This window comes from Triturus cristatus, chromosome 6 (genome assembly GCF_964204655.1).
Source record: "Triturus cristatus chromosome 6, aTriCri1.1, whole genome shotgun sequence".
Taxonomy (NCBI): domain Eukaryota; kingdom Metazoa; phylum Chordata; class Amphibia; order Caudata; family Salamandridae; genus Triturus; species Triturus cristatus.
In genome coordinates this window covers 91,516,976-91,544,403 of record NC_140589.1, presented here as the reverse complement: position 1 = coordinate 91,544,403, position 27,428 = coordinate 91,516,976, and the positions used below count along the sequence as shown (strand labels likewise).

General features: G+C 46.9%; 1 protein-coding gene across 1 annotated transcript in view; it reads left to right on the top strand.

Moving 5' to 3' along the window:
• The window catches only part of LOC146813810 (exportin-5-like), a 1,013,804-nt gene that overhangs the window by 668,961 nt on the left and 317,415 nt on the right, over window positions 1-27,428 (top strand). The window contains exons 22-23 of the mRNA XM_085610267.1: window positions 6,782-6,918; window positions 8,491-8,588. Coding sequence (XP_085466393.1) covers window positions 6,782-6,918; window positions 8,491-8,588 — 235 coding nt within the window. The remainder of the gene's footprint in view (window positions 1-6,781; window positions 6,919-8,490; window positions 8,589-27,428) is intronic.

Sequence of the window (27,428 nt, the reverse complement as noted above, 5' to 3'; positions counted from 1 at the left end):
AAACCGGCGCTGGGGCACTCCAGCCCCAGCTCTGGCGCGAAACTGGACAAAGGGAAGTGGGTGTAACCACCCCCTCCCAGGTCCCACCCATAAGGCGTGACCTAGCAGGTATCCCAGCCCCCCAGATTAGTATAAGAGTGGGAGTTGGGCCTCAAGACTTTAGATTATCCTGAACCTGCAACTTGAACAGAAACTTTGGACCTTCGACATTCGACGAAAGAAGAAGACTGAAGAATCTCCCTTGTGGCCAAGGAGTGGCCACCCTGTGCAAACAGGCACCATCAAGAGACTACCCTTTGCTTTGCCTTTGTTCTACGAGGAACCGACTGCAGAGCCCGACCAGAGCCTTGACTTCCAGACTTCTCCGACCCTGATCCACATCCACAGCAAAGCTGAGATCCGTGGAGGCGACGAGCGACGTGGGACCGGCTACCTGGGAAAAGTGGCTAGTAACTTCAAGCGCAGCTTCTGAGGCACCCTCGAAGTTGTGCACCGGGGATTGAGAAGCCCCAACCCCAAGCACCATCTGCACCGAAGATCAGCCCCCCACACTCCACGAGTCCTGCGTGGGGCCCTTCTGCATTTTCCTGCTTGCCGCGTCTGTCCGGTTGCTTGCCCGCTGGCTAGTGGCCTTTGTGACGACGCACCCTGAAATCTTCTGCGCTGGTTTGGCTCCTCCAGACTGGCTCCCGCTTCTCTGCAAAGAAGAAGCACCCCAGACCTTCCTGGTCTGCACCAGAAGCAAGTCCTTCGTTCTTCGTGGGTTCCGCTTGCCAAGGCTTGGTGAGTCCTAGTCCAACTTCGACGCCGCCGACAGCAAGAGCCTTCGTGGGACAGCTCGCCTCCTGGTCCTGGTCGTCCTCGACGCTTCCTGGTCCTCCTGGCTGCAGCGACAAGCTTCACCTTCACCTGCAATCTTCACGACATCGCCTGGTTCCTTCCTGGTTCCACGTGGTCACTGGCTAGTGACCTTGACTCTGTCCCTTCTGCTTGCAGGTCTCCTCTCTTCTTGATCCCAGCCTTGGGATCCACCGGACACTCTTCACTGACTGCCTGTCAGCATCTTTCTTCAGGCATCCATAGGAGTCGACGATGAAAACCGACGCATCTTCACCCCTATGCACCCGCAGCCTGTGGGCTAGGTAACTTGGGTACTCCGGTGCTCATCAGGATAGTGACTATCCTAGTGTCTAGTTTTCCAGTCTCGACTTCCTAGCTACTCCGGAAGTGTCCTAAATCTATCGTTTTCTAAACTGTACTATTACTAGTGACTTTTACGCATTACGCGTGAGTGTTTCCACTCTGCACACGAATCCCGTGGGCCTCCCACTTCCTAACTAACGCTAGTGTAGTGTAGCCCCAGCGATTGCCTAGGCCTATTCTATTTCCGTGACAGTGGTCCTTATACCACTTACTTAGTATATGGTTTGCGTGGCCCCTAGGGCCTAACTGTATTACTTACCTGTGTGACTTAATGTATGCTTAAATAAGACTGTGTTGTACTTACCTCTAATCTCATAAAGAGTGCTGAGGGTTTGACTAGAATAAATACACTTTATTTTATATATATATCTGTTGTGGTGTCCTTTCATTTGGTATTCAAGGGATTATATATGGTATCACAGCTGGCTTCACATGCCATTCAGAGTTTAGCCTAAGACTGCTCTTGTCCATGCTACCACTAGGATAGCTGGTCTATAAGGTTGACTTTACAACCAATCACCATAAGGGTATTTGGACTGATATAAGGTGTACACTAGAACTAGTGACATCATACATCAGGCCAACTTCTCACATTGGTGGCAGCGGTGGGATCTGAGCTTGCTGTTGTAATACCATTGTAATCTTGAGATACTAAATTGAAAGTTCACACAGATATTGTCTAGGTACATATAACATAGATTATAATACTTAAGTCCTACTGGACTTAGTAGTTGTAGGTTGAAGGGAGTAACACACCCTGACTACAACTACCAGAGAGGTTTAGTAGAAACAACTAGTGTAGGTAGGTGCACACACCACACCCTCACTAGATCATGTCTCTGAGAGGAGATCAAGTAGATGCTCTCTCAGGAGGGTCAGGTCTGCAGAAGACCCCCTCTAGATATGATACCTTAACATTCCAGGAGATGAGACAATTGTGTACCTCCAGAGGAATAAAACAGGGTGCAAACCCTACCCTCCTTCAGTTAAGACAACTCCTAGAGGAGTATGATGCTCTTAGGGCCTCTCAGGCAGGTACCCTAGGTACAGAGGAGGGTCTACCCACCACAGAGGAGTCAGATGGGGCTTCAGATGGAGAGGTAGACAGCCAGGGCCAAGTAGGAAGACTTAGCCAGGCTAACCTAAGTTTACATGGGAGTTTGCATGGGGTCCCCCCATACAGACCCCCAAGTGGGCTTAACCAGAGAAACAGGAGGGACAGATCCCCTTCAAGGGAATCCATCCACTCCCATGTTTCTAGCATCTCTAGTGTTTCCTCTCACAGGGGAATGACTTCCCCTGAGAGAAAGGAACATGAAGCCAGAATGAGGGAAGCTAATCTGAGGATTCAGAGGGAAGAACTTGCCCTTGCCAAGGAGAAGCTTGCTCTGGCTAGAGAGCAAATGTTAAGTGGGTCAGAACCCACTGGTGGCAGCAATATCCCTAAGGATAGAGACAGGCACTATGATAATAGAAACCTGAGCAAGATTGTCCCTCCCTACAAGTGTGGGGATGACATCCACAAATGGATAACTGCTTTGGAGAGAGCTTGCAAAGTACAGCAGGTACCCCAAAGTCAGTGGGCAGCTATCTTGTGGCTCTCCTTCTCTGATAAAGGTAGAGACAAGCTCCTCACAGTTAGTGATGAGGATGCAGATAATTACACTGTCCTGAAGAGTGCTCTGGTTGATGGGTTTGGCCTAACCACTGAACAATACAGGTTGTTGTTCAGGGATACCCAGAAGACACAGACTCAGGACTGACTTTGTAGATTGTGCCACTAAGGCTCTGGAAGGCTGGCTAATGGGAAGTAAGGTTAAGGACTACAGAGGATTGTATAATTTGATCACGAGAGAACAAATACTTAACAACTGTCAAAACCAGCTATTGCATCAACACCTGATTGATTCTGATCTGACTTCTCCCCAAGAATTGGGAAAGAAGGTAGATAGATGGGTCAGGACTAGAGTTAAGCAGAAAAACCAGAACCAGGGCGGTGATCAGAAAAAGGCAGACCAGAAGGGTAATGATCAGAAACAAAAAGACCAGAAATCTTCACCAGGCCCCCAAAAGGCTCAGGGGGAGGGTGGTCCCAAAAAGGATAAAAAGAAAGATGGCCAAAAGAAACCATGGTGCAACTATTGTAAGTCCAACTCACATTGGTTTAGTGAGTGCACCAAAAAGGATAAGCCCCCAGCCACCATTGCCCCTATGGCAACTGTAACCCCTAGTTCAGCTGTAAGTGGTGGTTCCCAGCAAAAGAGTGCTGAGGGTTTGACTATAATAAATACACTTTATTTTATATATATATCTGTTGTGGTGTCCTTTCATTTGGTATTCAAGGGATTATATATGGTATCACAGCTGGCTTCACATGCCATTCAGAGTTTAGCCTAAGACTGCTCTTGTCCATGCTACCACTAGGATAGCTGGTCTATAAGGTTGACTTTACAACCAATCACCATAAGGGTATTTGGACTGATATAAGGTGTACACTAGAACTAATGACATCGTACATCAGGCCAACTTCTCACATTGGTGGCAACTTCTCACACACAGCTCCTACCTTTAAGCGGATTCTAGGGGCCGGACTACCTGCTAGGTCCCTCCCTAAGGGTGGGACCAGGAAGGGGGGTGGTTACACCCCCAATCCTTTGCTCGCCCCAGGCCCGGGACTGGTGTGCCCCAGGACCGGTTTGAACTGGCATATGCACCGAGGCTCCTTGTGAGCCACAGGCATGTCTGGTTTCTATTCAGCCCTACCTGACCAATACACAAAATCCTGTCTGGGGTGGTGCACGCACCTCCCCTGGCAGGAAACCCTTTGTCCACACCTCCCAAGCTGGAAGGACTCCCAGCAGCAGGAGGGCAGACTTGTGTCTGTGGTGGCAGCATCCATTTTGTGGAGCTGAGGCTATGTCTGATTTTACCCGGGTTTCAGGTACTGTACATGTCGTGTCCCTCTAGAAGGGTGGAATGCTAACCCCGTCGCCAGAATTGGCGAGGGGTTAGTATTCCAATTCGTATGACACCTTACTCGACATGTTTTGATAAAGCCAAACCAAAGATAGCATTTAACCGCGAGGTTCATAATGCACTTAAGAGTATATGGTATGACGATATCTGGAAACAGTAGAAGGAAGTTGTTCCGACCCCTGCAGACAGGCTCAGCTCATGCCAGAGCACCATCTCACATGGAACCAAGCACTCTGCCTTCAGGATTGTTAAGGCCTGCCATAGGAGTGACTTATAGGTTAACATGTGTCCCATTTAAGGTTAGGTATAGGTATACTACACCTAAGTAAGAGGTGGTTACACCAACTTACCCCAGCTGAGTGATCAGCCAGTTGTGTCAAATTTGTTAGGCCAAGCCTGGGGTGGCATAATACATGCTTCAGCCCCTGGCAGGCCTTAGATACACCAATGCCCTGGGTACCTAGTGTACACTGGTACAGGGGCTCACAGGGTGATCCAACCAATTGGGTATGTACCTAGGGTACATGGAGTCCATTTTAAAAAGAGAACAGCCAGGCTGAGATCCTGAATGGCAGGATCTCAGGCCAACTAAGTCGAAAAACCAGCTAGACACTAGGCAAAAATTTGGGGGTAACCATAGTCAGATATCCACCTTCCTACAGTGCTGCTGTACCCTGCTCTGTGGCCCTCCATTTCTTTTCGCCCTTCCATCAGTGGCTCATTTCCACACCAATGATACGACCCTATATTATACTCTATCCATGCTTGGAGCACATATAATCCCTCGCTTAAATCTGTTTGAAGATTTTTTGTTCACCTCGTACAGACGCTCTAAAGCTGGACACTAGTATCAAGCCAGCACTTTTCTGCCACGTCGCTTCCAGCATCACGCTAGAGTGTTAAACCACTCGTTGTCAGTGCTGCGTTTTAAAACCAAGCACTGTGAAAAGACGATCACTCTCTTCGGAGCAGAGCAGGCCAAGAAGCGCCAGTCCGTCCAATGAAGACTGGGGTCTGACTTGACTGCGAAAATTAAGCACTGTGCTATGCGGTCTGCCTTGCTTTACTGTTTCACAGCATCACGGTTAAACACTGCTGTTTTTCAAAGAGAAACGTACACGTTTCCATATTTTCCCAACTGCCTTTCCCTGTTCTGTACAGACTTTCTTCGTTTCTACCCTTTCCTTGGCATTTCTAAATAACATTTCTTCGATTGCAATTTCCGTTTCTTTAGCGTTTCCTAACTGTCCCACACCATTCTGCTGTTCTGCCCCCAGGAATTGGTCAACTAGGTGCCCAGCTGTGGACTGCTGCTCTCATACCCCCTAATATGGTGCAAGTACACTCTCTGCCCCTCACACACAAGTTCCCATAGCTTATCTGGGCGCCGTGTTAGCAAGTATATTATGGGTTTTAAAGCACCTACTGCTGCGTTCTGGGCCTCCAGCAATTTTCAGGCAACAAGCAAAATGTATTTCCCATTTTCCTCAGTCAGAAATGGTCGTACAAAAAGAAAAACAAGCATTGGCATAGCCAATAGGTCTCGCTTTTGGGACCTTATAAGTATTTAGTTATGTAGCACAATATCCATGGTGCAACAACATCAACTGTTGCATGACTAAACACTTATAAGGTCCGAAAGGCGAGACCTATTGGCTATGCTAATGCGTGTTTAATTGCTCCTACGCTGGAGGGCTGGGGAATAATTTTGTAATAGAAAGGGGCCTCACTGTTTTTCAGGTGCTCCTGTGCTGGATGGCTGGGGAAAACATTTTAAGAGAAAGAGGCCTCGCTGTTTTTCAGGCACTCCTACTCTGGAGGACTGGGGAGTAATTTTGAAATAGAAAGGGGCCTTGCTGCTTTTAAGGCACTCCTGCGCTGAAGGGCTAAGTAATAATTTTGTAATAGAAAGCGGCCTTGCTGTTTTTCAGATGCTCAGCTTGTAGGACATTGTCACCTTGGCCCTGTATCCTTCCCAAGAACAATATCCTCCCACTTGCATTCCTTGTGTGTTTCAGGAAAGGGCACTCCCCGTAAATGTGGGCCACGACCAGTGAATGTGGGCCACGTCCTGCGAATCTGGGCCACTTTTTTTGTCAGTGCCTGGGCCAAATTGTGATCCCAGTCCGACCCTGGGCATTAGTTTCTGTTAGATGAGTTTGGCTGAAAGTTGTTGTGTGAGGGAGCTAAGAATAAACCATCTTAAGTTGCTAGTTGTAGCATGCTCGTGACTAGAGAAGGACTGAATCAGTTGCTGGAGTAACGAAATAGCTAATGCCTTGAGACAGGCTGACGGAGCTGGTCTTATTCAGTCAGATGGTGCCGATTATACTCTTGGAGACTGTTGTCTAGGGATTGGGAAGAATTGGGGCCTTTGTGTATGGCTCTGATGCGCCACAAACGTCTTGTTCCCTAGCCTGTATGATGAGTTCAATTTTAAGCTTAGTCGTGTTTGATGAGAATGTCACAATTCAAAGAAAACCGTTTTTTTTTTCCCTTTTTCTTTTTTAAGTCGCTATAACGTCACTTAAAATTCCAAACTTGTTGATTAATATATATTTATGTGAATGTTTTTAATGTGATTTAATATGCTTTGTTTCAGTTTCAAAATTTTGGGACATGCCTGTGTTAATATGATGAAAGATATTTACGCCATTGATGACCTGGCTTCTCGGCTTCTCGACAATGTCTTTATTAACATGGAAAACCTTCCTGACTACAAACTTACGCTTATGATCCATATCCTTTTGTACCAGTGTAACACATTGCGTCCCGGCTGGCTATAGCTTAACGATAAGCAGGTTTACTTGGTGGTTCATAGCAGGAATTGTAATTTTTATTGTAACTTTCCATACAGTAGTAGAACCACTCGTCGATGCATGAAAGATACGGGTACAGACAGCTGGAGAGGCTCCAGAGTTCTGTATAGCTACGTAGGATGTTAAGAAAAACCTTTTATGCCCCATAGACTTTGCTGATGCCATGGTATGGAAGTACTGCAATTCGTATCCTGTAGGTCCCGGTTTGTATCAGGTTTCACAAAAACATGCCCTTCTGAAGATCTTGAAACTGATTTTCCTAAACCTTTATCAGGAGCAAACAGAACACCTTCCCAACCTAGGGTACAAACCTGGTGTAATTAAACGAGTATTTTTGCCTCCTTATCACTACAGTATAAGACCAATAGGCGTACTGTCATCTAGCAAGTTGTATTTTCCCCCCAAATGAACTACTGTGTGCATTAGTGCCTGAAGCTGAGGATGTTCATTTTCTTTCTCTCCCATCTTGTGTTCACACGGTCATTGGAATAAATCTGAGTGTGTCTAAGGGCTGGAGATTGCCAACCCTCCAATATCTCTGCAATCTGTTGTTCTCTACTTTGATTTAGCCTTAAGTGCGTTGTTGACCTGCAAGTGCGTTGTTGACCTTGTTAGAGGGTGCTTTAGGTCAGCCACTTGATCTTGAGTGGATGGCTTTCGTGTCTGTTGGAGTTCCCTGCTTTTTATTCAGTAGCTTACCTCCCTATTCATTTGTTTGTCTTGCCCTTGGGGGATTTAGTTTTCAGTATGCTTTTGAGTTGGTTTAATGTATCCTTCGAATGTTGATGATAGGAGCGGAGTTTTTTGTTTTACATTTTCCTTGGCATTCTAACTTTGGCGTTCTGTGGCTGTGAATGTCCTGCTCCTTCGCTATCTCCATTCTCTCTCCAGTCATTCTTGCCACTGCATTTGTCTCCCTCTGCCACCCTGCCAAAACTGAGCACTGCTGCGGCTCAATGTCTCTATCCTCTCTCCTTCAGCAGTCTATCCACCCTTACATCGCCTCGCTTTTTCTCCACTCCCCTGCAGACACCCCCAAAAAAAGAGTGGTTGACCATCTTGGAATTTGATTTTGTATACTTCAAAAATGACTGTTCCTTTGTGTCTAGACAAAACTTGACAAGCACCTTCAAAGTACTCAAAATCACATTCCAAGATGGCCACCAGCTGATGTTTGCCTCTGCCACAGCTTGTGGCCCAGTTCTACCAGCATCAAGCCTGTACAATCTGCGAACAAGCAATGGCAAAGCGAGATCTGTTGCCTTTGGCATAGTGTCTTACTTGCTGTCAATTAGCCACCTGTGATAAGTACTTCACATTTGCAGTGACAAGCTACTGCAGGAATAAAGATTGAAATGTAAAGAAGAGTGTTGGTTAAATTCTCGATGCAGTTCTTTATCTTTGCGGGTTTTACATTTTAAGCTGCCTAGACAATGTTAATAGGCAGCCTGCTTTATTCATGTGCTTATACTGCCTTAACTCCAAGATCCACGTGTCTTCATGAAGCCCCTGGTACTCTACTGTCCCAAGGATGACCATCAGTCTCTTTTGTCTCCTGTTCTTGGGCCATTCCTGACCTCGCTCCACATGGTAAGAATTAGAGTGACATTTAAGCTCTGCATTGAAGCTTATGTAGAACATTGATGCTTCCCGATGGGTATAAAATGCATTTTGACATAAAACAATGGGTCTTCTGTTGTGCTTCTTGTGAATTTTTGTTTTTAATCTCATTAAGTGCATTTCCTCCTTTAATCATCAGTACAAACGTTTTATTCAATATTGTTATGGTATTATTTGTTGCTCAGTGCAGCGTATGACTAAAACCTGCCTTGTATTATGCATCGCATAAAGTCTGGCACAGACAATCGCAGGAGACATGGCTGGTTAAAGACAAGTATTTTGAGATTTTAAAGAATCCTCTCTGCACAGGTTTGCCTGGGCTAAGTTCCAGAGATGTATTACGACTTGAAAGGCACAGACTGCAGCACAAACATTGGTAAATGCAGCTTCAATAAGCCAAGAGCATTTGTAACCGGGGGCGACAGGCGCAGAAAAGGCCTGTGATTTGCCTTAAATCCTATGCAATTGCCAACACGTGGCAAATGAAAGGATAAGGGGGCCAGAAAGACCTGAGCTTGTTTTTTCTTTGTTTCTTTTTTTTCTGCATCATGCTCTTTGGATATCTACTACATTTCTGGCAGCCCTTTAATTAAATCCTATTTAAAATGTTAAATGATAACATTAACTATTTTCTTTCTTTTCATCATAAGAATGGCATATAATCAAACCGTGCATAATGTTTCCCATTTTTAAGCCATTCAATTTTTTGCAAAAAGTATGCAAATTTCACTCTGGCACTGGTATGCTCTTGTGTATAAAAGTCACAGAAGATACTTGCTCACTATATTTTGTGCTTATCTGCATGAAAATTGGATTTACAAAGGATCAGGCAAAGCCCCTGCTCACCGTTTTTTCTATAATGTCTAAAGTCGCGTGTCAACATTGCCAGTGGAGGACACAGGGCCGCGAGGCACACATCCAGTTTCCTGTGAAACATTTTCTACTCAAACCAGCTTCCCATATGTGAAACTTTTATGTGCTAAGCACAAGGAAAAACAGAAATGATCAGAAATGGTATGGATATATGGCAGATTACTCGCTTCAGCCTACTTTTCTATTACCACCGATGTATGAGAAACCCACTGATCGGACAAAACACTGTTTAGTAAAGGTTTTAAACTTATGCATTGCACAATCCCATCCCTCAAATGTGAACACTGATCATGTGCATTGGAACTTACTTTTTAATTTTGGTCACTTTTGAATGGATCTTGATGAACTTGCCATTTGTTGGGCAGCAGCTATTTAAGAAAAGGCTAACTCCTTATTGGCACTCTTTGAATAAAGCTGAGCCGCAGCCTATTTTTGGGCCTGGTCGCACCCGCAGTGTAATTCTACAAACAATGACACTGATGTTGTAGCTTTTCCAGGGCACCACTGCCTGGGCAAGAGTTTTGCTGTGATAAGGGTCACCAGCAGAATCATAAACCCTCTCCAAGTAACACTCCTGCAGCAGCAAAGTCCTTCTGAAGAGAGGAAATGGTTCCAGTTCCTTTTGAGTACACACTATAATAACTCCATCATTAATCGAGATAATAAACGTGGGCACCTAATACATTCTGTAAATAGAGGGGAGGCAGTAGGTTCTATCACATTATTTAATGCTTACAAAGTAGAATGTGGGGACCAAAATCATAGTGATAATTCATGTATTCATAAAAAAGAATTTCTAAAACAAGCTCATCTCTTTTGTACCCACATTCTAACTTGTATTCAAACCCCTTTGATTTCACCTTCGAGGACCACATACACCAGTTTGGGGTCTCATTTTTAATGAATGTGGAATAATGTTCTGTGGGATCGCACCAGACCAGGTGTCTTGCCATGAAGATCATTTCTCTACTATACACCCTTCCATATTTGTACACCCCTCTATAGATGCCTCCAGTTTTTCTCCTCTTCTGTTAGTCACCCTGCTTCTGTTTTGACTTGGAAATCCTCTCACTCCTCCCCAGACGACAATAGAGCTGATGCCATTTGCAGAGGGGGACTGGGGTGCAACATCTGCAGTTTGTTTGATTCTTCAAATAGACAGTGTCCTGGATTTGAGTCTTTAATCTTTTCCAGAAAATGAACAAGTTCAATATGTCCCTGGAACAAGTGTTTATGGTGCTGAATATTCTGCCCTGTGTGCTCACATTGTCTGTCCACAAAGGTGATTACTGATTTCTCATAATGTCTGGCTAGTGTAAGCAAGGTTTCCCCAGGTGGATTACTTGTTACTGGCTCAGACAGTGAATCTCCTCCACCATTTGAATTTCATCAATTTGCAAATGTTACACTTTCTGGCAACCACAAATCTCCTTAGAAGGGGAATTCTGGACACTAATTACAAGCACGCCTTTACCAAGACCGGAAGCTTTGTGACGTTTGGGCTTAGATTTTGAGGTTTTGTCCACTGGCCATTTGTGCTGTGCTGGTTGGCCTCTGGCTCCTAAGGATGTGTGCCTCTCGCATTCCATAGGTTCTGCTGGAGGTGGAAGATCATTTTGAACTACAGATGCCCCCCTGCTCCCCCCCCCCCTCCGCCTCCAGCCAAGGGAGGAGACATCTGTCACCACAGGCTAGAGGCGAAAATGCAAATCGCATGGTCAAATGGGAGCTGTGCACACCCTGTAATAGAATGATAGTCACATCCGTCAAAAAAGTGCCATCATGTGGAAGTCACTGGGGGCCCTTCATTGCAGTGTAATGCTGGAGTAAAGTAGCCAGCATAGAGAACAAGGTCATTTTGCCAGGGCAGTTCTTTGTGACTTTCTGGGGAAGATTGCGCTCATACCCTGTGTCTCTGCCCTCTCCCATCACTCGCCATCCCCACCTCCATCTTGAGGTGGTATTGCTTTGGGACTCATCCAATATATACGGTGGACATTCACTTTTTGAACTAAAAGTTCAAAATGTTCAACTATAGTTACCAGAGCTAACTATAAATTGCGCTCCCGCAAGGTGAGTACATAATAATCTCTTATGACCTCACATATTACATCATTTATGACCTGTTTAGTGACATCATTTATGACATCACTGAGGACATCATCCAATGAGTGTGCTGGTTTGTTTTATAGTTTACAAAGTGCCTGGTAACTACCATATTACTTTTCTACCTATTTTTGAACAGCCTATGTCCCGCTAATTGGTTTGTTTGCAAAACGCATCCACTCTTAAATGCACCATAGGTGTATAGTATTATCGAGTTTGTTATAAATCTTTGTTTCGAAGAGTAACTCTGTGTGCATGTGACAATTGACGACTTGAGTTAATTTTGTTGAACACCAGTTTTTTGTTACTGTAGAAAAAGTTTCCAGCAGTGTATGATTCTATGTCAGGACCGGAGGCTTCGGATTATGCTTATCACTCTCTTCGCTTTAGTCTGAAAAACATACAGCAGCCAGAGAGATTTTATCGTAGCCATAAAAAAAATAACAATCTACAAAAACTACAACTCCCTACAACCAGGGAGGCATACTGCAACGTAGTCCATCCACTGTGTCCATCATCATCTACAAGTTCCTCTGACAACTTTCTGCCACCCTCTTTCTTCGCTGCTTCAACCAGATGAGTACACGTTTCTATTTTCTGTTATATCTTCGTGTTTTAGTGGCATAACGATTGCGCTTGGGGTTTTGTAAATAAGCTGTTTGTTTTCAGGCTGTTTGTTTTTCAGCTCCCTTTGCCGGCCGCGGGAACGCGTCTCGCTCCTTACGCTGCCGGCTTCCCTGCTAGTTGCGGCGTCATTCACGGCCGCTAGGGGGACTCTTACTTACGTCTCGTTGCTCTCGCGGCACGGCTCTTCAGCTGAGGAGCGCGCCGCGAGAGTAACGGTCATTGAGCCTTGCCCCTGCTACCTCACCCTGACGTACGCGTTGCGGATTGTATGCCCCAAGATATTGAACGCCCCGGTGGGGTCTGTAGTGCGGTATTATAACCACGGATGACGCGCTGATATCAGCGTTGTATGCACCTTGCCGTTTCCCACGCATTGCGCAGGCGTTCTTCTTGTATTGCTGGGCACATCTTTCTTTTTCCAACGCGCTGGGGAGGTAGATACCAGGTCGGGTGTTTCCCTGAGGGTGTGTGCGCGTTGTGGGTTTGGTGCACCCCTATTTTGTATCCCTTTGGGCTACCCTAATCCGGCCTGCGCCAAAACTTACCTGCGTGTTTTGAGGTGGTTTCCCTTTTGTCTTGTCAGGGACCTTGGGTGGTCGTTGTGTATCCCTGGGAATACTTACCTGTATTGTCATGGCTAACCAGTCTGAGTACTATGAGGAGGAGGTGCAGGAGTACCTACCTTTTAATGATGACTTCTTTGATGCAGTGGATGACTCCATTTACCGGGTGGTTAATGAGGTAGTGGGGCCTATGGAACAACGACTCTCCGACAGGATAGTGCAGGAGTGTAATAGGTTGGCGGCGGCTCGTGGGAGCAATGTGCCAACCTCTGGAGAAGGTCAAGAGATTCCCCCCCGCCACCCAAGAAACAGCGTTCAGAGGGTGTAGATGTAGATGCCTTTGCGTGCCTTAAGTCGGCGCTTTTGGCGAAGGCGACCCAGTCTGTTCCCATCACTCCATCGGAAGCTCCGGCCCAAGACATCCCAGACCCACCACCCCCGGCGACGGATAACGATACCCAGGGGGATACCGATTAGATGGGGGTTCATCCCGTCCTTAGCGTCCAACTCCAACAACCTCTTCAGCGGCATTGGAGGAGGATGCTGACATGCTGAATCCCGATGACATTATGCATCCTCGGTCCTCAGCTTGGGTCCCGGGGGATAAGGTTGTTAGTTTCCTCACAAACCGTCTCCGCAAACCTCTAGAGAAGGAGGCGCGGAGTTGCTTGAGGACAGAGTGTCCGAGACCCTCTTTGCCGGATAAGATTGCACTAACGCCAGAGCTAGATTCCAAAATGGCCACTTTTCTGGTGAAATATGTTAAAGATCCCCGGAAGGGCATTGATAGATCCTGGCGGTCCTGTCAGGACAAACTCCTTGATGCCGTCGGTCCATTGGCGAAAATCTTGGACATGGCAGAGGAGGCTAAGGTGACAGGTTCTACAATTTCCCCTGAGGTCTTGTCTAATTGGGCCCAGCGAGCCATAATTTTTATGGGGAATGCGAATTGCGCTCTATCAACTGAGCGTCGCTGCTCTTTGTTGATCAAATTAGATCCCAAGCTTGGGGATCTGGCTTCTTCAGAGGCTGGGGCAGTGGCCCAGGGCAGCCTTTTCGGCGAACCCTTTGTTAAGGAACTAGGGAAGTTTGTATCTACCTTTACTTCGTTGGATAAGGCCCAGTCTAGCATTAAAAGAGTGTTTACCCAGCGGGTTTTCCGCGGGGCCGGTCGAGGTAGGGGCCGCTCGGCCGGCCGAGGGTTCCAGCAAAACCCTTCAAGGGGACAAGGCTCTGGCAGCGGCCAATATAATTCGACCGCAAACTATACCAACTTTTACCCAACGCGAGGACAGCGTTTTAGAGGCCGAGGAGGTTTCAAGTCCAACTCTAGAGGCGGAAATTCAAGCGGTGAGTGTCCTTCCCTCAGATCAGATTCTTATAGGGGGGCGACTAGCGTGCTTCCAAGAGGCTTGGGCGGCATTGACGTCCGATGCATGGGTCCTTCAGACGGTACGGGGTTTTCATGTAGAATTTCTAGACAACCCTCGTCAGGAGACGCGGCCTCGATCGCTTCATTTCAGTCCGCGGGATGCGCAGTTGATCGACGAAGAAGTCTCCGAGTTGCTGCGCAAAGGAGCCATTTGCCGCTCGACACTGCATCCGCGCGGTTTTCTCAGCAATATGTTTCTAGTAGACAAAGCCGATGGGGGTCGCCGTCTCGTCATCAATCTCAAAAAATTCAACCTTTTGGTTAGTGTATCGCCATTTCAAGATGGAGGGGATACATCTACTGCGCGATTTGTTGCGGCCATCGTATTGGATGGCGCGTCTGGATTTGAAGGACGCTTACCTGGTAATCCCCATTCATCCGCCCCACCGACTGTTCCTGCAGTTTTCTTGTGGAGGACTTGTGTACGAGTTCACATCCCTTCCATTCGGACTTTCATCGGCGCCGTGGTGCTTCACCAAGGTGCTGCACCCTGCAGTGGAATTTCTCCGAGCAAGCGTAATTCGCATGATCGTCTAATTAGACGATATTCTCCTAATGGCCCAGTCTCCTCAAACCCTATTGCTTCAGCTCCAACAAACCATATCTCTTTTACAGGATCTGGGGTTTGTTATCAACACGGCGAAGTCCGTCCTTCGGCCTTCGCAGTCAGTCACCTTTCTGGGTTTTGTGGTGGATTCCGTTCGAGCGACTCTGAGTGTTCCGTCTCGGAAGATGGCGAAGATTCGCCACGAGCTCCGCCGAACAGCGTCCAAACAAACTATTTCCCTACGTCATTTGGCCAGAATTGTGGGTTTTCTGTCGTCCTCGATTCAGGCGATTTTTCCGGGTCCCTTGCATTATCGGGCCCTGCAGCGTCTCAGAGCCTACCATCTCTGGAGGGGTCGGTCGTACGATCATATGGTCCCGCTCTCCGCAGAGGCCAAAGAGGAAATCGCTTGGTGGCTCACCCATATGGAGGCTTGGAACGGCCGCGCGATCTTCGGCTCCGTTCCGGATTTGATAATCGAGTCCGATGCCAGCAGACTGGGTTGGGGCGCCCGGTGCGGAGATTTTTCCACCGGAGGTGTTTGGTCGGCAGACGAACAGGTTTTTCATATCAACTGCTTAGAGTTGCTAGCGGGTTCTTTTGCAGTTCGCTGTTGGACCAAGGACAGAGTGCAATCGTGCGTCCTTTTGAAGATGGACAACATCTCAGCAGTCCGCTATGTCAATCGCTTGGGGGGTCCCTGTTCTCAGACGTTGGCGAACCTGGTGAAAGACTTTTGGGAGTTCTGTCTGGCTCACCACATATCGGTGACGGCGGAGTATCTCCCGGGTCAACACAATCAGATAGCGGACTGGCACTCCAGACATCTTTACGATTCCAGCCTATGGAAGCTGGACCCTCTGATCTTCCAGTGAACACTCTGTGGGGTCCGTTCTCGGTGGATCTCTTTGCCTCCCGGTTGGACAATCAGATTCCACGGTTTTTCAGTTGGAGGCCGGATCCGATGACTCTGGCCACGGATGCCTTCCTTCAGGACTGGAGGGTGGAGCACGGTTATGCGTTTCCCCCGTTTTCAATGATAACGAGGACGACTGCCCAGATCCGTCGGCAGTGTGCGGAGGTGACCCTGGTAGCTCCCCTTTGGAGATCTCAAGTGTGGTTTCCGGTTCTTCTGGAACTTTCTTGTGATTCTCCAATCCTACTCCCCCTGTATCCTCAGCTTCTTCGGAACCCGAGCGGGGAGCCTCATCAGCTGGTCACGCAGGGGACACTCCGTCTCATGGTATGGCGACTTTCAGGCAACAGTGGTCGTTGCCGGGACTTTAGGGACAGGCTGAGGCCCTCCTGTCAAAGGCTTGGGCGGACAGTACCACAAAGCGTTACCGATCCGCGTGGTCACGATGGGTCCGTTGGTGCCTTCGACGGGATCTGGATCCAGTGGTTGCAGGAATCGTTCCCCTCTTAAATTTCTTCGCCGACTTGGCGGCGGAAGGTCTAGCATATCGATCTATTAATGCTATCAGATCCGCGGTTTCAGCCGGTCACGTTCCTTTGGACGGCGCACCAATTGGGGAACATCCTATGGGCTGCAGACTTTTCTACGGGGCATACGATTATCGTTACCCCTGGAACCTCGTTATTCCGTCCTTTGGGATGTCAACAAGGTTTTGAATTTGTTTCTTTCTTGGCACCTAATAGATACTTATCTTTGAAAGAATTATCTTCCAAGCTGGCGATGCTTTTATGCTTGATCTCCTGCAGGAGAGTTTCAGATGTTCGTGCCTTGGATATCTCGGCACTGACTTTTTCCCCGGACAGGGTAGTGTTTACGATAGGTTGCAGGACTAAGTCTCATACAAGAACAATTTCGTACCCGGCTTTCCGGGACGTGCCAAAGTTATGTGTGGTGGATTGCCTAAAGGCTTCCGAGGATTTAACGCAGGAACTCCGCCCTCCGGGCGAGCGTTAACTCTTGATTGCCCTCAAGAAAACACACAAAACGGTCTCTTCTCCCACCATAGCAAGGTGGGTGCAATGGGTTATGCAAGAGGCTGGCATTGACACAAAACAGTTTGGTGCCCATTCCACCAGAGGTGCTATGGCCTCGAAGGCTTTTGCGCTGGGAGCGCGTTTGGAAGATTTAATGCGTGCGGTGGATTGGTCATCAGACTCTACCTTCAAGAGGTTTTATTTTAAACCGGTAGTGAATATGGCACAGTTAGTGGTAAGTAAGCTTTGAACTAGCATAATCCGAAGCGTCCGGTCCTGACATAGAATCGGAATTTGCCTAGTTATTATGACGGTAAGTTCCAATTCTATTAAGGACACGGAGGCGAGGATTATCCCGCCCGGGGCACCGTTGGTGCGAACCCGCCCGTATGGTTGTAAGTAAACCTTTTTTTCAATGTATTATTCTTGTTAAGGCATCAGCTTCTTGATCTAGAAAGTTTCTTTTTGATGCTCTGCTGAGGTGTTGCTTACAGTCGTCTGATTCCAACTTCTGACCTCCTTGTTTGGCTCTTTTAGGGAATGATGGATCTAAACAGGACCAATGATGACAAGGCGTGACATGCACGAAGAAAGAGGATGGGAGGAAGTTGTCAGAGGAACTTGTAGATGATGATGGACACAGAGGATGGACTACGTTGCAGTGTGCCTCCCTGGTTGTAGGGAGTTGTAGATTTGTATATTGTCATTTTTTTCATGGCTACGATAAAATCTCTCTGGCTGCTGTATGTTTTTCAGAATAAAGCGAAGAGAGTGATAAGCATAATCCTCGCCTCCGTGTCCTTAATAGAATTGGAACTTACCGTCATAATAACTAGGCAAATTCCGATTCTACGTATTGTATTGTAATTGCATTTGTATGCGCTTACTACTCCTGACGAGGTGCTTTTTCGGCGAGTAGTACGCTACTCCGGGACCCATAGAGGATTAGTGTTGAATTAGTATAGTGAAACATGCAAGTACATTTTAAGTGGTTGATAGATTAGTCAGTTATTTGGATTTGGAAGGATAGAAGAGGAAATAAGGTTTGTATTTATATTGCGCTCATTACCCCTGATGGGGTGTTGAAGCACGCTACTCCGGAAACTCATGAAGGATTAGTGGTGAATTAGTATGGTGAAATATGAAAGTAATTTGAGTGATGGAAATTAGTCAGTTATTTGGAGTGAGAAGGATAGCGGAGGGATAGAAGAGGAAGAAAGGTTTGCATTCATATAGCACCTGTTACCCCTGATGAGTGTTGAAGCGCTTTTCTGGCGAATAGCACGCTACTCTGGAACCCATAAAGGATTAGTGTTGAAAATTAGTGTTGCAGGGATTCTGCACGTGCACAGAACTATGCGCAGGAAACCAGGACCTCAGTGAATTGCGGTGTACCAAAAAACTCACCTCAGTACCCAGAACCCCTATCCGACTAGCATCAGTGTCTCATTCGTTCTCCGTATCATCTCGAAGCTACCAATGATTAGACCACCCAGAACAAGCGACTTCGAGTACTCAGGAATGGTGGGAATCAGAAACACCTCTTCGTTATTATTCTCATATCAGTCCACAACAAGAATAATCAGACACGGTAAAGTTTAAAATGTTTATTTTTAACTACATACTCTAAAGTGCAGTACTTTGGCTAACATAAGCAGACAAATGATTAAAAACAAAACCATCAGAATTGTTACAAAACCATAGAAAATGAAGGGAGAAATCATATTACAAATGATAGTGGAAAACAACCACACTCCCTTCGCTAGTAAACTAGTCTTATAAAACTAATAGAAGGTCTCTAGGCTTGAATGGGGAACCCCATACCGTAGATATCAGCTTAGGTGAATCACATCACAGGATCAGCTCTGCTCTCTGTGTCTGGAAAGGTTTTCTCCAAGTGTCTGAATCATGCATGCAAATGCAATATTAAAGGCACCCAAGTTTCAGATATTTGCAGTTGTGTGCGTGTTATGTCTAGAGCGTGGGCCGATCAACCTGAATTCAAAAGCATACATTATTTGTCCTTGACGGCTTCTGCACACAGTGTTCAGACTAAGGTCGCGGTGCACGTCTAGAGATGTGAACAACAGACCGTTCTCATGTGAAGAAAAAGCAAGCAAGCAGTTTTTCTTGCAATAACAGCTACCTGCAGTGTCGTGTGCAAACGCAGCAAAGTGGCAAGATGGCGTTTTACATCTAGAGCGCTTAAGCTAACATAGCAATGTGTGCACATAGAACCCCGTGTCCACTACATTAGTATAATGAAATATGAAGTAATTTGAGTGGTGGATATGTTATTCATTTATTTGGATTGAGAAGGGTAAGTGGTGCGATAGAAGAGGGAAAAAGGTTTGTATTTATATAATGTTCGCTACCCCTGATGGGGTTTTGAAGCGCTTTTTTGTTGAGTAGCACGCTACTCTGGAACCCATAAGGATTAGTGTTGAATTAGTATGGTGAAACATGAAATTAATTTGAGTGGTGGATATGTTAGTCAGTTATTTGGATTGAGAAGGGTTGGGGAGGGGTAGAAAAGGGAAAAAAGTTTGCATTTATAAAGAGCTTGTAACCCTGATGTGGTGTTGAAACGCTTTATTGGCGAGTAGCATGCTACTCTGGAACCCATAAAGGATTAGTGGTGAATTAGTATAGTGGAATATGGAATTTGAGAATTGGACGTATTAGTCTGTTATTTTGATTGAAAAGGATAGTGGCGGGATAGAAGAGTTAAGGATTTTTTTTTTTAATTATATCTTTCTTTAGGTCATAGCAGTGGGAGGAGGCTTTTGGATGAGTAAAAAGGGTTTATGGAGGGGAAGAGTCAGAGGGAAGAGTTTAGAAAGGTTTGTTTTGGGGGATCGGTATATTAAGAGGTGTCAGATGATGCAGGGAGAGAGTTCTGAGAGGGTTATTTGGGGGATCATAGTGGTGGTATGGGGTTTGGGATAAATGAGAGAGTGGATGTAGAGGATATATTGATAGATGTATAAGGTGAGAGGGTAGTGCATTGGAAAGAGTTGTCGAAAGAAGTTTGAGATGAGTCAGAAAGCTGGGCTAGAAGGTATATTGAGAGAAGTATAGGCTGAGAAATAGGGTAGTGCATTGGAAATGCCAAATTAGAAGAAAGTGATAAATATATAGATCCATAAGTACATTGAAAGTATATAGATACATAAAGGAGGTAAGTATGTGTAGGTTAAAGATATTGATAGAGTTACAGGATGAGAAATAGGGTAGTGCATTGGATATGCTTTTTCAGGAGAAAAGTAACAGACACAGATCCAAGTACATGGAGGTACATACATGCACAATGGAAGCAGGTACATGTAGACCAATGATGATTTTTTTGTTGTTATTATTTATATGATTTTTTTAAACATAATTATTCTACATGTTTATACAAAGCAATACACAAAGATAGGTACATATCTATAGTGAAAATATATGCTTCTATACAGAGGGATATGCTGTAAATTTCTGTTTGCGTATGGTGCTTATGTGGGGAAGAGCCAATTCTTGAGTAGTTTTCTGGAGATAAGGTGGTTGTCGGTGGATCGGTCTTATAGAAACAAAACCATTACACCAAATGACATTTTTAAATAGTACTACTACATACTTATATAGACACATAAAATCGTAAGCGCAATTTTTACATGGTTAATCTACAGACTACTTCTGTACAACAGTTATCACAAAAAAAATTAAATGGAGAATTGGGGAGTTCATATCTTTGTAGCAGCCCATTTATAAGACGGCAGTTTGTTTTTCGAAATGTTTCTGGTTGGCCAATAGTTTAAAAAAAAAATCTTTTTCGATCTCCACAGAATTTCAACCAATTTCCTTTAAATACACATTTAAAGGTTTTACCCCCCTGCATACTAGGGGGATTGAGGCCCCGCCGAGCCAGGTGATTACAGCTTCTCTGCAGAATACAGTACATATACTTTGTATAGGATTTTTTTTTAAATTACAGGTAAGTTACTTTTGAGATTACTTTTCTTACACAGTGTAGTATACCTGGATACTACACTCAAACATTTCCTGTAAACAGGTAAGTAAAATAGTTGTTGTTATACTGTACAATTTTAAAAGGATTTCTCAGGCTTTGCAACTCCACACTTAGAAACTTCATGGAAAAACAGTCAATGTTATCCTATGTTGGAAAACAGTGTTAACGGTTCAAAGGTAAGTACTTTGTTGTGGGAGTTGGTATTCTGGGGTTAGACTCGGGGGTTCCCCAGGGTCAAGGATGCACTCTTTTTACACGCTCACCGGCACTGGTGCAGAGTGCAGAGGCCCAGTGTTATCCAATCAGGGGATAGGGGCCTCTGGTTAGTGGCTGCTGACTAGCAGGCCACTGGGTTGTAGGAGCAAAGCCCCTGGGCTTAAGGTCAGGGCAAATGGGGGTTTAGGCCAGCATCAAAGATGCACCCTCAGCGGCACTTGGGCGGCTGGATGCGGAGTGCTGTTTTGGAGTAGGAAACCCTGTAGCTTTCAATGGGGAGTCTCCGGTTTGCAAAAGCACTGCAGTCTCGGGGACGAAGGTCTTCTGAGTGCAACCACCACTTCCAGAGGTATGTTGGGGGTTGACTAGGCACAGTCTGTTGAGCCACCCAAGGCCATGGGGTGTCGGGTGCAGGGGTGCTTTTTAGGGTCGGATCTTCTTACCAGCTCCTTGTCGCGGTTAGGGGGGCCTTCCAGATTGAGGCTGCAGGCGCCGGCTGGATGCTTGAGGCAGGTCAGGGATTACCTGATCTTGGGTCAGGATTGCAGGGGAGACCTCCTCGTAGTGTTTGCCCACTCGAGCTCAGCCTGTGGACCGCGGGTACAGAATGGTGCAGATTCGCGTTTTCCGGCCGGGGCCAGAGGTTGTTGGATGAACAAATCTGGTGTTCACGGGGTCTTTGTGGTTGACGGCAGGCAGGTCCCCTGGGGTTTTCAAGGTTGCTGGCTGCAGCACACACTGGGATTTCGCAGGAGCAGGTTTAAGGTGGAGACAGGCCGGTAGGGCTGGGGCCAAGTCAGTGGGCCTCTTCATCTTGTTAGCTTCAACACAGCTGTTCAGTCCTTCTTCTTCTTTTCTTGTAGTTGGTTATTGTCCAAGGAAGCAAGGTTCAGGGGTGCCCCTAAATACTAGATTAAGGGCGTTACAGGTAGGTAAAAAGGGTGGGACCAATGGGTCCCTTCCCTGGGGTGGGTACACCCCCTATTATGCCACCCTCCAATGGGAGGGGGGCATAAGCCTTTTCCTGGTTGACTGAGTCCCCCCCCCCCCCCCTCTCCCCCATCTGCAAGGTGGCGGGGACGGAGAGTTGTACTTCACCTCTCCTCCCCCACCTGAGGGGTGGAGTTGGCAGAGGTGGGCACACCTCTCTTCCTCACTTGTTTTTCCTGACGGTTCTCCCGCCCAAAGTGGGGATCAGAACCAGTGGGGACCAGTTGCCGAAAGCAACAAGATGCCTGGGGAAGCTCACACATGTGGCAGGCCTTTGAAGCTTCCCCTTCGTGAACCCTGACCATCTAGGGGGAGGAGGCTTGACACCTCGTCCCAGGATGTGTATTGGCTTCGGAGAGCAGCAGGCTCTCGACCCAGGGGTCCAGAAACATGTCTGGTGGTGGAAGCTGAAAGTAGCCACTCAGCCTAGACACTAGTAGTAGGTCGTTTTTCAGGGAGCATCTCTAAGATGCCCTCTGTGTGCATTTTTCATTAAATCCCACACTGGCATCAGTGTGGGTTTAATGTGCTGAGAAGTTTGATACCAAACTTCTCAGTTTTCAGTGCAGCCATTATGGTGCTATGGAGTTCGTAATGGCAGGCTCCCAGTAATGGCAGCACTGCACTTACAATGTCGAAGAATGGACTTAGACACTGTAGAGGTAACAGGGCTCATGCACCTGTACCCTCACCACTGGTATAGTGCACCCAGCTAGAGGGGTGAATGATCTATGCCAGGGCAATGGGTTGTAGGCATGGCACACGCGGATGTGTTCCATGTCGACTCTTCACTTTGTTCTGCACCAAGACACGCAGCCTGCAAAGGAAGTGTGTGAGTGTAATGGGTAGCATAATAAGTGCTGCTGCCCTTAGAGGTCTTCTCTGGTGACAGTGCCCTGGGTACCTAGGGTACCCAGGGTACCCTTTACCAGGGGCTGACCTGTGGCCAGAGATGCCAATTGGGTTTTGGTTTCAATGCAGATTTAGGGAAAGAACATAGGCCCTGGGCACCTGATTGGCCGGAGACGAGGGCACACTCCGTCAAAGCACATCAGCAGTTCAGCAAAAAGTGGGGGCTACCATGCAGAAAGAGGGCACTTTCTCACTCAGTGCCACTAGAGGAATTCAAAGTCCATTTAACCAGGGCAAAATATTCCACCTCCGTGCTAACCAGGGATGTTCCTATGTCTGATCTGTCATATGGTGAGAGGAGCATCCCTTCACACCTTTGCCAAACATGTTTGGAGTCTGGGGTAAAATAAAAAGGGATGCCATTACTCTCACACAGTAATGCAGGATTCCCTAATCTCATCATTTTAGTCTCAATGCCTGGCAGATTACTGTTTTGGAGTCTGGGGTAGATAATGCATCAGGAGAAAAAGTTAATTACCTTTTGTCATTTTTTTTTCTTGTGGATACTCTGCCTGCAGATTCTTTACTAATCCCACCTCCCATCGTCTTCTGAAGAAAACTAAAGTTGATGCGCCGGGGGGAGCACTTTGTGGCTCCAGTATTATTTTGGTTTCCTTTCTGGGGCTGAGATGTAATTAGTGCTCCCTACTGCCATGGGAGAACTATCAAAGTTTCTGGATTCTGTCTGGTGATATTCAATAGGTGATTAATCTGCACTGTAGATAGAGTATCCAGCAGAAAGATCATTACCGAAGGAAAATAACGTTTCTTTTTTTGTTTGTTTTGGGTGAGTTTTTCCTGCGTTTGCCACACATTCCTTTCAATTTTACATTTTCAGTTGACAACAATAAGGCAAAATTGAGTTACTTTGATCAGCCTGGCCTAAGATAATCTTTAGTCAGAGTAAAATGTAGCCATTAAAACCTTCCATCCCTAAATGAGAATCGGAGGGAATCTTTGGCGTCTGAGGGAAGAGGAGATCCGGGTACAGCTGAAGAAGATGGCCTTCCGACTGTGATTTATACGGGTCTCTTAGATGGCATTGTACCTGTCCTTAAAAAGCTTTTCAACACCATTCTGATTGAAGGGGAAGCCCCTCCGTTGTCTTGGGCCGAGGCAACGGTGGTTTTAATATTGAAACCGAATAAGGATCTGCTGTTGGCGGAATCTTATCCAGTATTGGGGTATCTTTCATAGATTCACATGCCTGAATCATTCCCCGTCGCCGAGGCGGGAGTCCCCGGTAAATAAAAAAAAAGTAGTGCCAAAATGCTAGTAGTAGTAGTAGGCCCAAAGAAAAGGCCAAAAGCCTGTATCTTAGCAGCCTATCTACCTCATTATGCAAAAAGAACCAAGAATTTGGTAACAACCAATCAGACACCAGCACCCTTCTAGAACCCTCTCAGCAGAGCCAGTTCTCCTCAGATTTTCACCGCACGTCGTGTGGAAGGGAGTCTCCCTTAGTGCCTCTCAGTTTTCTTTCAACTTGCTTCAGCATGTCAGACAAGAAGGCCTTCTTTAAGTCCTGCAGGACCTGCACCAAGAAGAGAGTCCATGTTGATGATCAACATGTAGACTGCATCTACTGCCTCTACCCTAAACATGAGGCAAAAGATTGCAAGATTTGCCGCACCTTCCCTACAAAAACTCTCAGGGATAGGGAGGCGAGAGTGCTTTTGTGGCTTAAATCCTCTTCGGCTGAGGAGGATGACAAAGCCTCTACTTCTAGCAAGAGAGCTAGATCGCAGGACAGCTCTTCCAGCGAAGGGAAGAAGCGTCAGAAATCGCATCATTCTACTTCTGATGCGCACTCTCCTCAGGAGTCTACAGTCAAGCAAACTGTGAGTAAAAGCCTTTCAAAATCTTTGGCTTACTCTCAATCTTCAGTTTCTGTCACCTCGTCTGCTTCTTCATTGACGCAAACATTCACGACGACGGCGCTTACCTCTCCTATTATGTCTACGAAGATTACTATCCTCTCAAAGAAGCCCGCCGTCGAGGGGTCGTCGACGAAGTCCTCGTCGACGAAGTCAGCAGTACCGCCGTCGACGATTCCGCCATTAAAAAGCCTGTCGACGTCGAGTTCGTCGACGTCGAGTTCGTCGACGAAGAGTTCGTCGACGAAGATTCCATCGTCGACGAAGAGCTCGTCGACGTCGAGCCCGTCGACGAAGAGCTCGTCGACGAAGATTCCATCGACGAAGATTCCATCGACGAAGACCCGTCGACGTCGAGCCCGTCGACGAAGAGCTCGTCGACGAAGATTCCATCGACGAAGACCCCGTCGACGTCGAGCCCGTCGACGAAGAGCTCGTCGACAAAGATTCCATCGATGTCGAGCCCGTCGATGACGGCTCCGTCGACGTTGAGCCAGTCGACGACGATAGCACCATCTACGATCCCGTCGACGATCCCGTCTACCACAGCCCCGTCGACGACGACCTCGTCGACGATGATCTCTACTCCAGTTTCCACCAGGACTTTTCAACTAAAGTCTTTTCAAAGGCAGGACATTTCACCGCTTACTCCCTCGCATCTCCTGGAAACTTATGTGCAGTGTGACGATGATGATTATGTGGACGACGAGGACGAAGGGCCCTTTGGGGTTGCTCGCCATCCTTCGGAACTGCACATCAAATGTCAGGAGGACGATGAGGATGAGGAAAATGACAATTATCAAGGGCATTACTATCAGGAAGACATAGTCGTTCCGCATCATAGACCCTGCTACACACAACCTCGTAGGAACGAGATGTCACATCTGCCTCCTACTTTGATACAAGACCTACAAGCCATGCTTGCAGATTATAAGCAGCGTTTTCCACCGCAGCCAAACGTTCCACAGGTTCCACAGACTGCGCCGCAGCCGGACCCATTGCCTCTGCCTGAGGGTCCAGCCCCAATGCCTCAACTGCCTGATCCTCCACAGGACCCGCATCAGGATACAACCTCGGAGGAGGAATACGAAGAGGGCGAGTTGCCAGACCCAGCAGACCCTTGGGATTCATATATAATCCCTATGCCTTCGCCACCTACCCCTCTACCATCTGATTCGCCTCCAGAAGATATAGGGGGGTTCCATAACCTTATGCAGCGAGCTGCGACCAGGTTCAACTTGCCGGTTACCATTGAGCAGTCTGACTGTTTTCTGCATGATTTTAAGGAGGAGTCAAGGAAGGTTACGAGAGCTATCCCTATCATTGACTATATTTGGAAAGAAGGGGTTAAAATCATGAAAAACCCGGCATCAGTACCAGCGGTGCTTCCACGGATTGACAAAAAATACCGTGCTCCAGCCGACAGTCCCTCTTGTCTCATTGGTCAACCGCTGTGAGAAGTTGGCCTGATGTATGATGTCACTAATTATAGTGTGCACCTTATATCAGTCCAAATACCCTTATGGTGATTGGTTGTAAAGTCAACCTTATAGACCAGCTATCCTAGTGGTAGCATGGACAAGAGCAGTCTTAGGCTGAACTCTGAATGGCATGTGAAGCCAGCTGTGATACAATATATAATCCCTTGAATACCAAATGAAAGGACACCACAACAGATATATATATAAAATAAAGTGTATTTATTCTAAGCAAACCCTCAGCACTCTTTATGAGATTAGAGGTAAGTACAACACAGTCTTATTAATGCATACAGTAAGTCACACAGGTAAGTAATACAGTTAGGCCCTAGGGGCCACGCAAACCATATACTAAGTAAGTGGTATAAGAACCACTGTCACGGAAATAGAATAGGCCTAGGGAATCGCTGGGGCTACACTACACTAGCGTTAGTTAGGAAGTGGGAGGCCCACGGGATTCGTGTGCAGAGTGGAAACACTCACGCGTAATGCGTAAAAGTCAATAGCAATAGTACAGTTTAGAAAACGGTAGATTTAGGACACTTCCGGAGTAGCTAGGAAGTTGAGACTTGAAAACTAGACACTAGGATAGTCACTATCCTGATGAGCACCGGAGTACCCAAGTTACCTAGCCCACAGGCTGCGGGTGCATAGGGGTGAAGATGCGTCGTTTTCGTCGTCGACTCCTATGGATGCCTGAAGAAAGATGCTGACAGGCAGTCAGGGGAGAGTGTCCGGTGGATCCCAAGGTTGGGATCAAGAAGAGAAGAAACCTGCAAGCAGAAGGGACAGAGTCAAGGTCACTAGCCAGTGACCACGTGGAACCAGGAAGGAACCAGGCGATGTCGTGAAGAGTTGCAGGTGAAGGTGAAGCTTGTCGCTGCAGCCAGGAGGACCAGGAAGCGTCGAGGACGACCAGGACCAGGAGGCGAGCTGTCCCACGAAGGCTCTTGCTGTCGGCGGCGTCGAAGTTGGACTAGGACTCACCAAGCCTTGGCAAGCGGAACCCACGAAGAACAAAGGACTTGCTTCTGGTGCAGACCAGGAAGGTCTGGGGTGCTTCTTCTTTGCAGAGAAGCGGGAGCCAGTCTGGAGGAGCCAAACCAGCGCAGAAGATTTCAGGGTGCGTCGTCACAGAGGCCACTAGCCAGCGGGCAAGCAACCGGACAGACGCGGCAAGCAGGAAAATGCTGAAGGGCCCCACGCAGGACTCGTGGAGTGTGGGGGGCT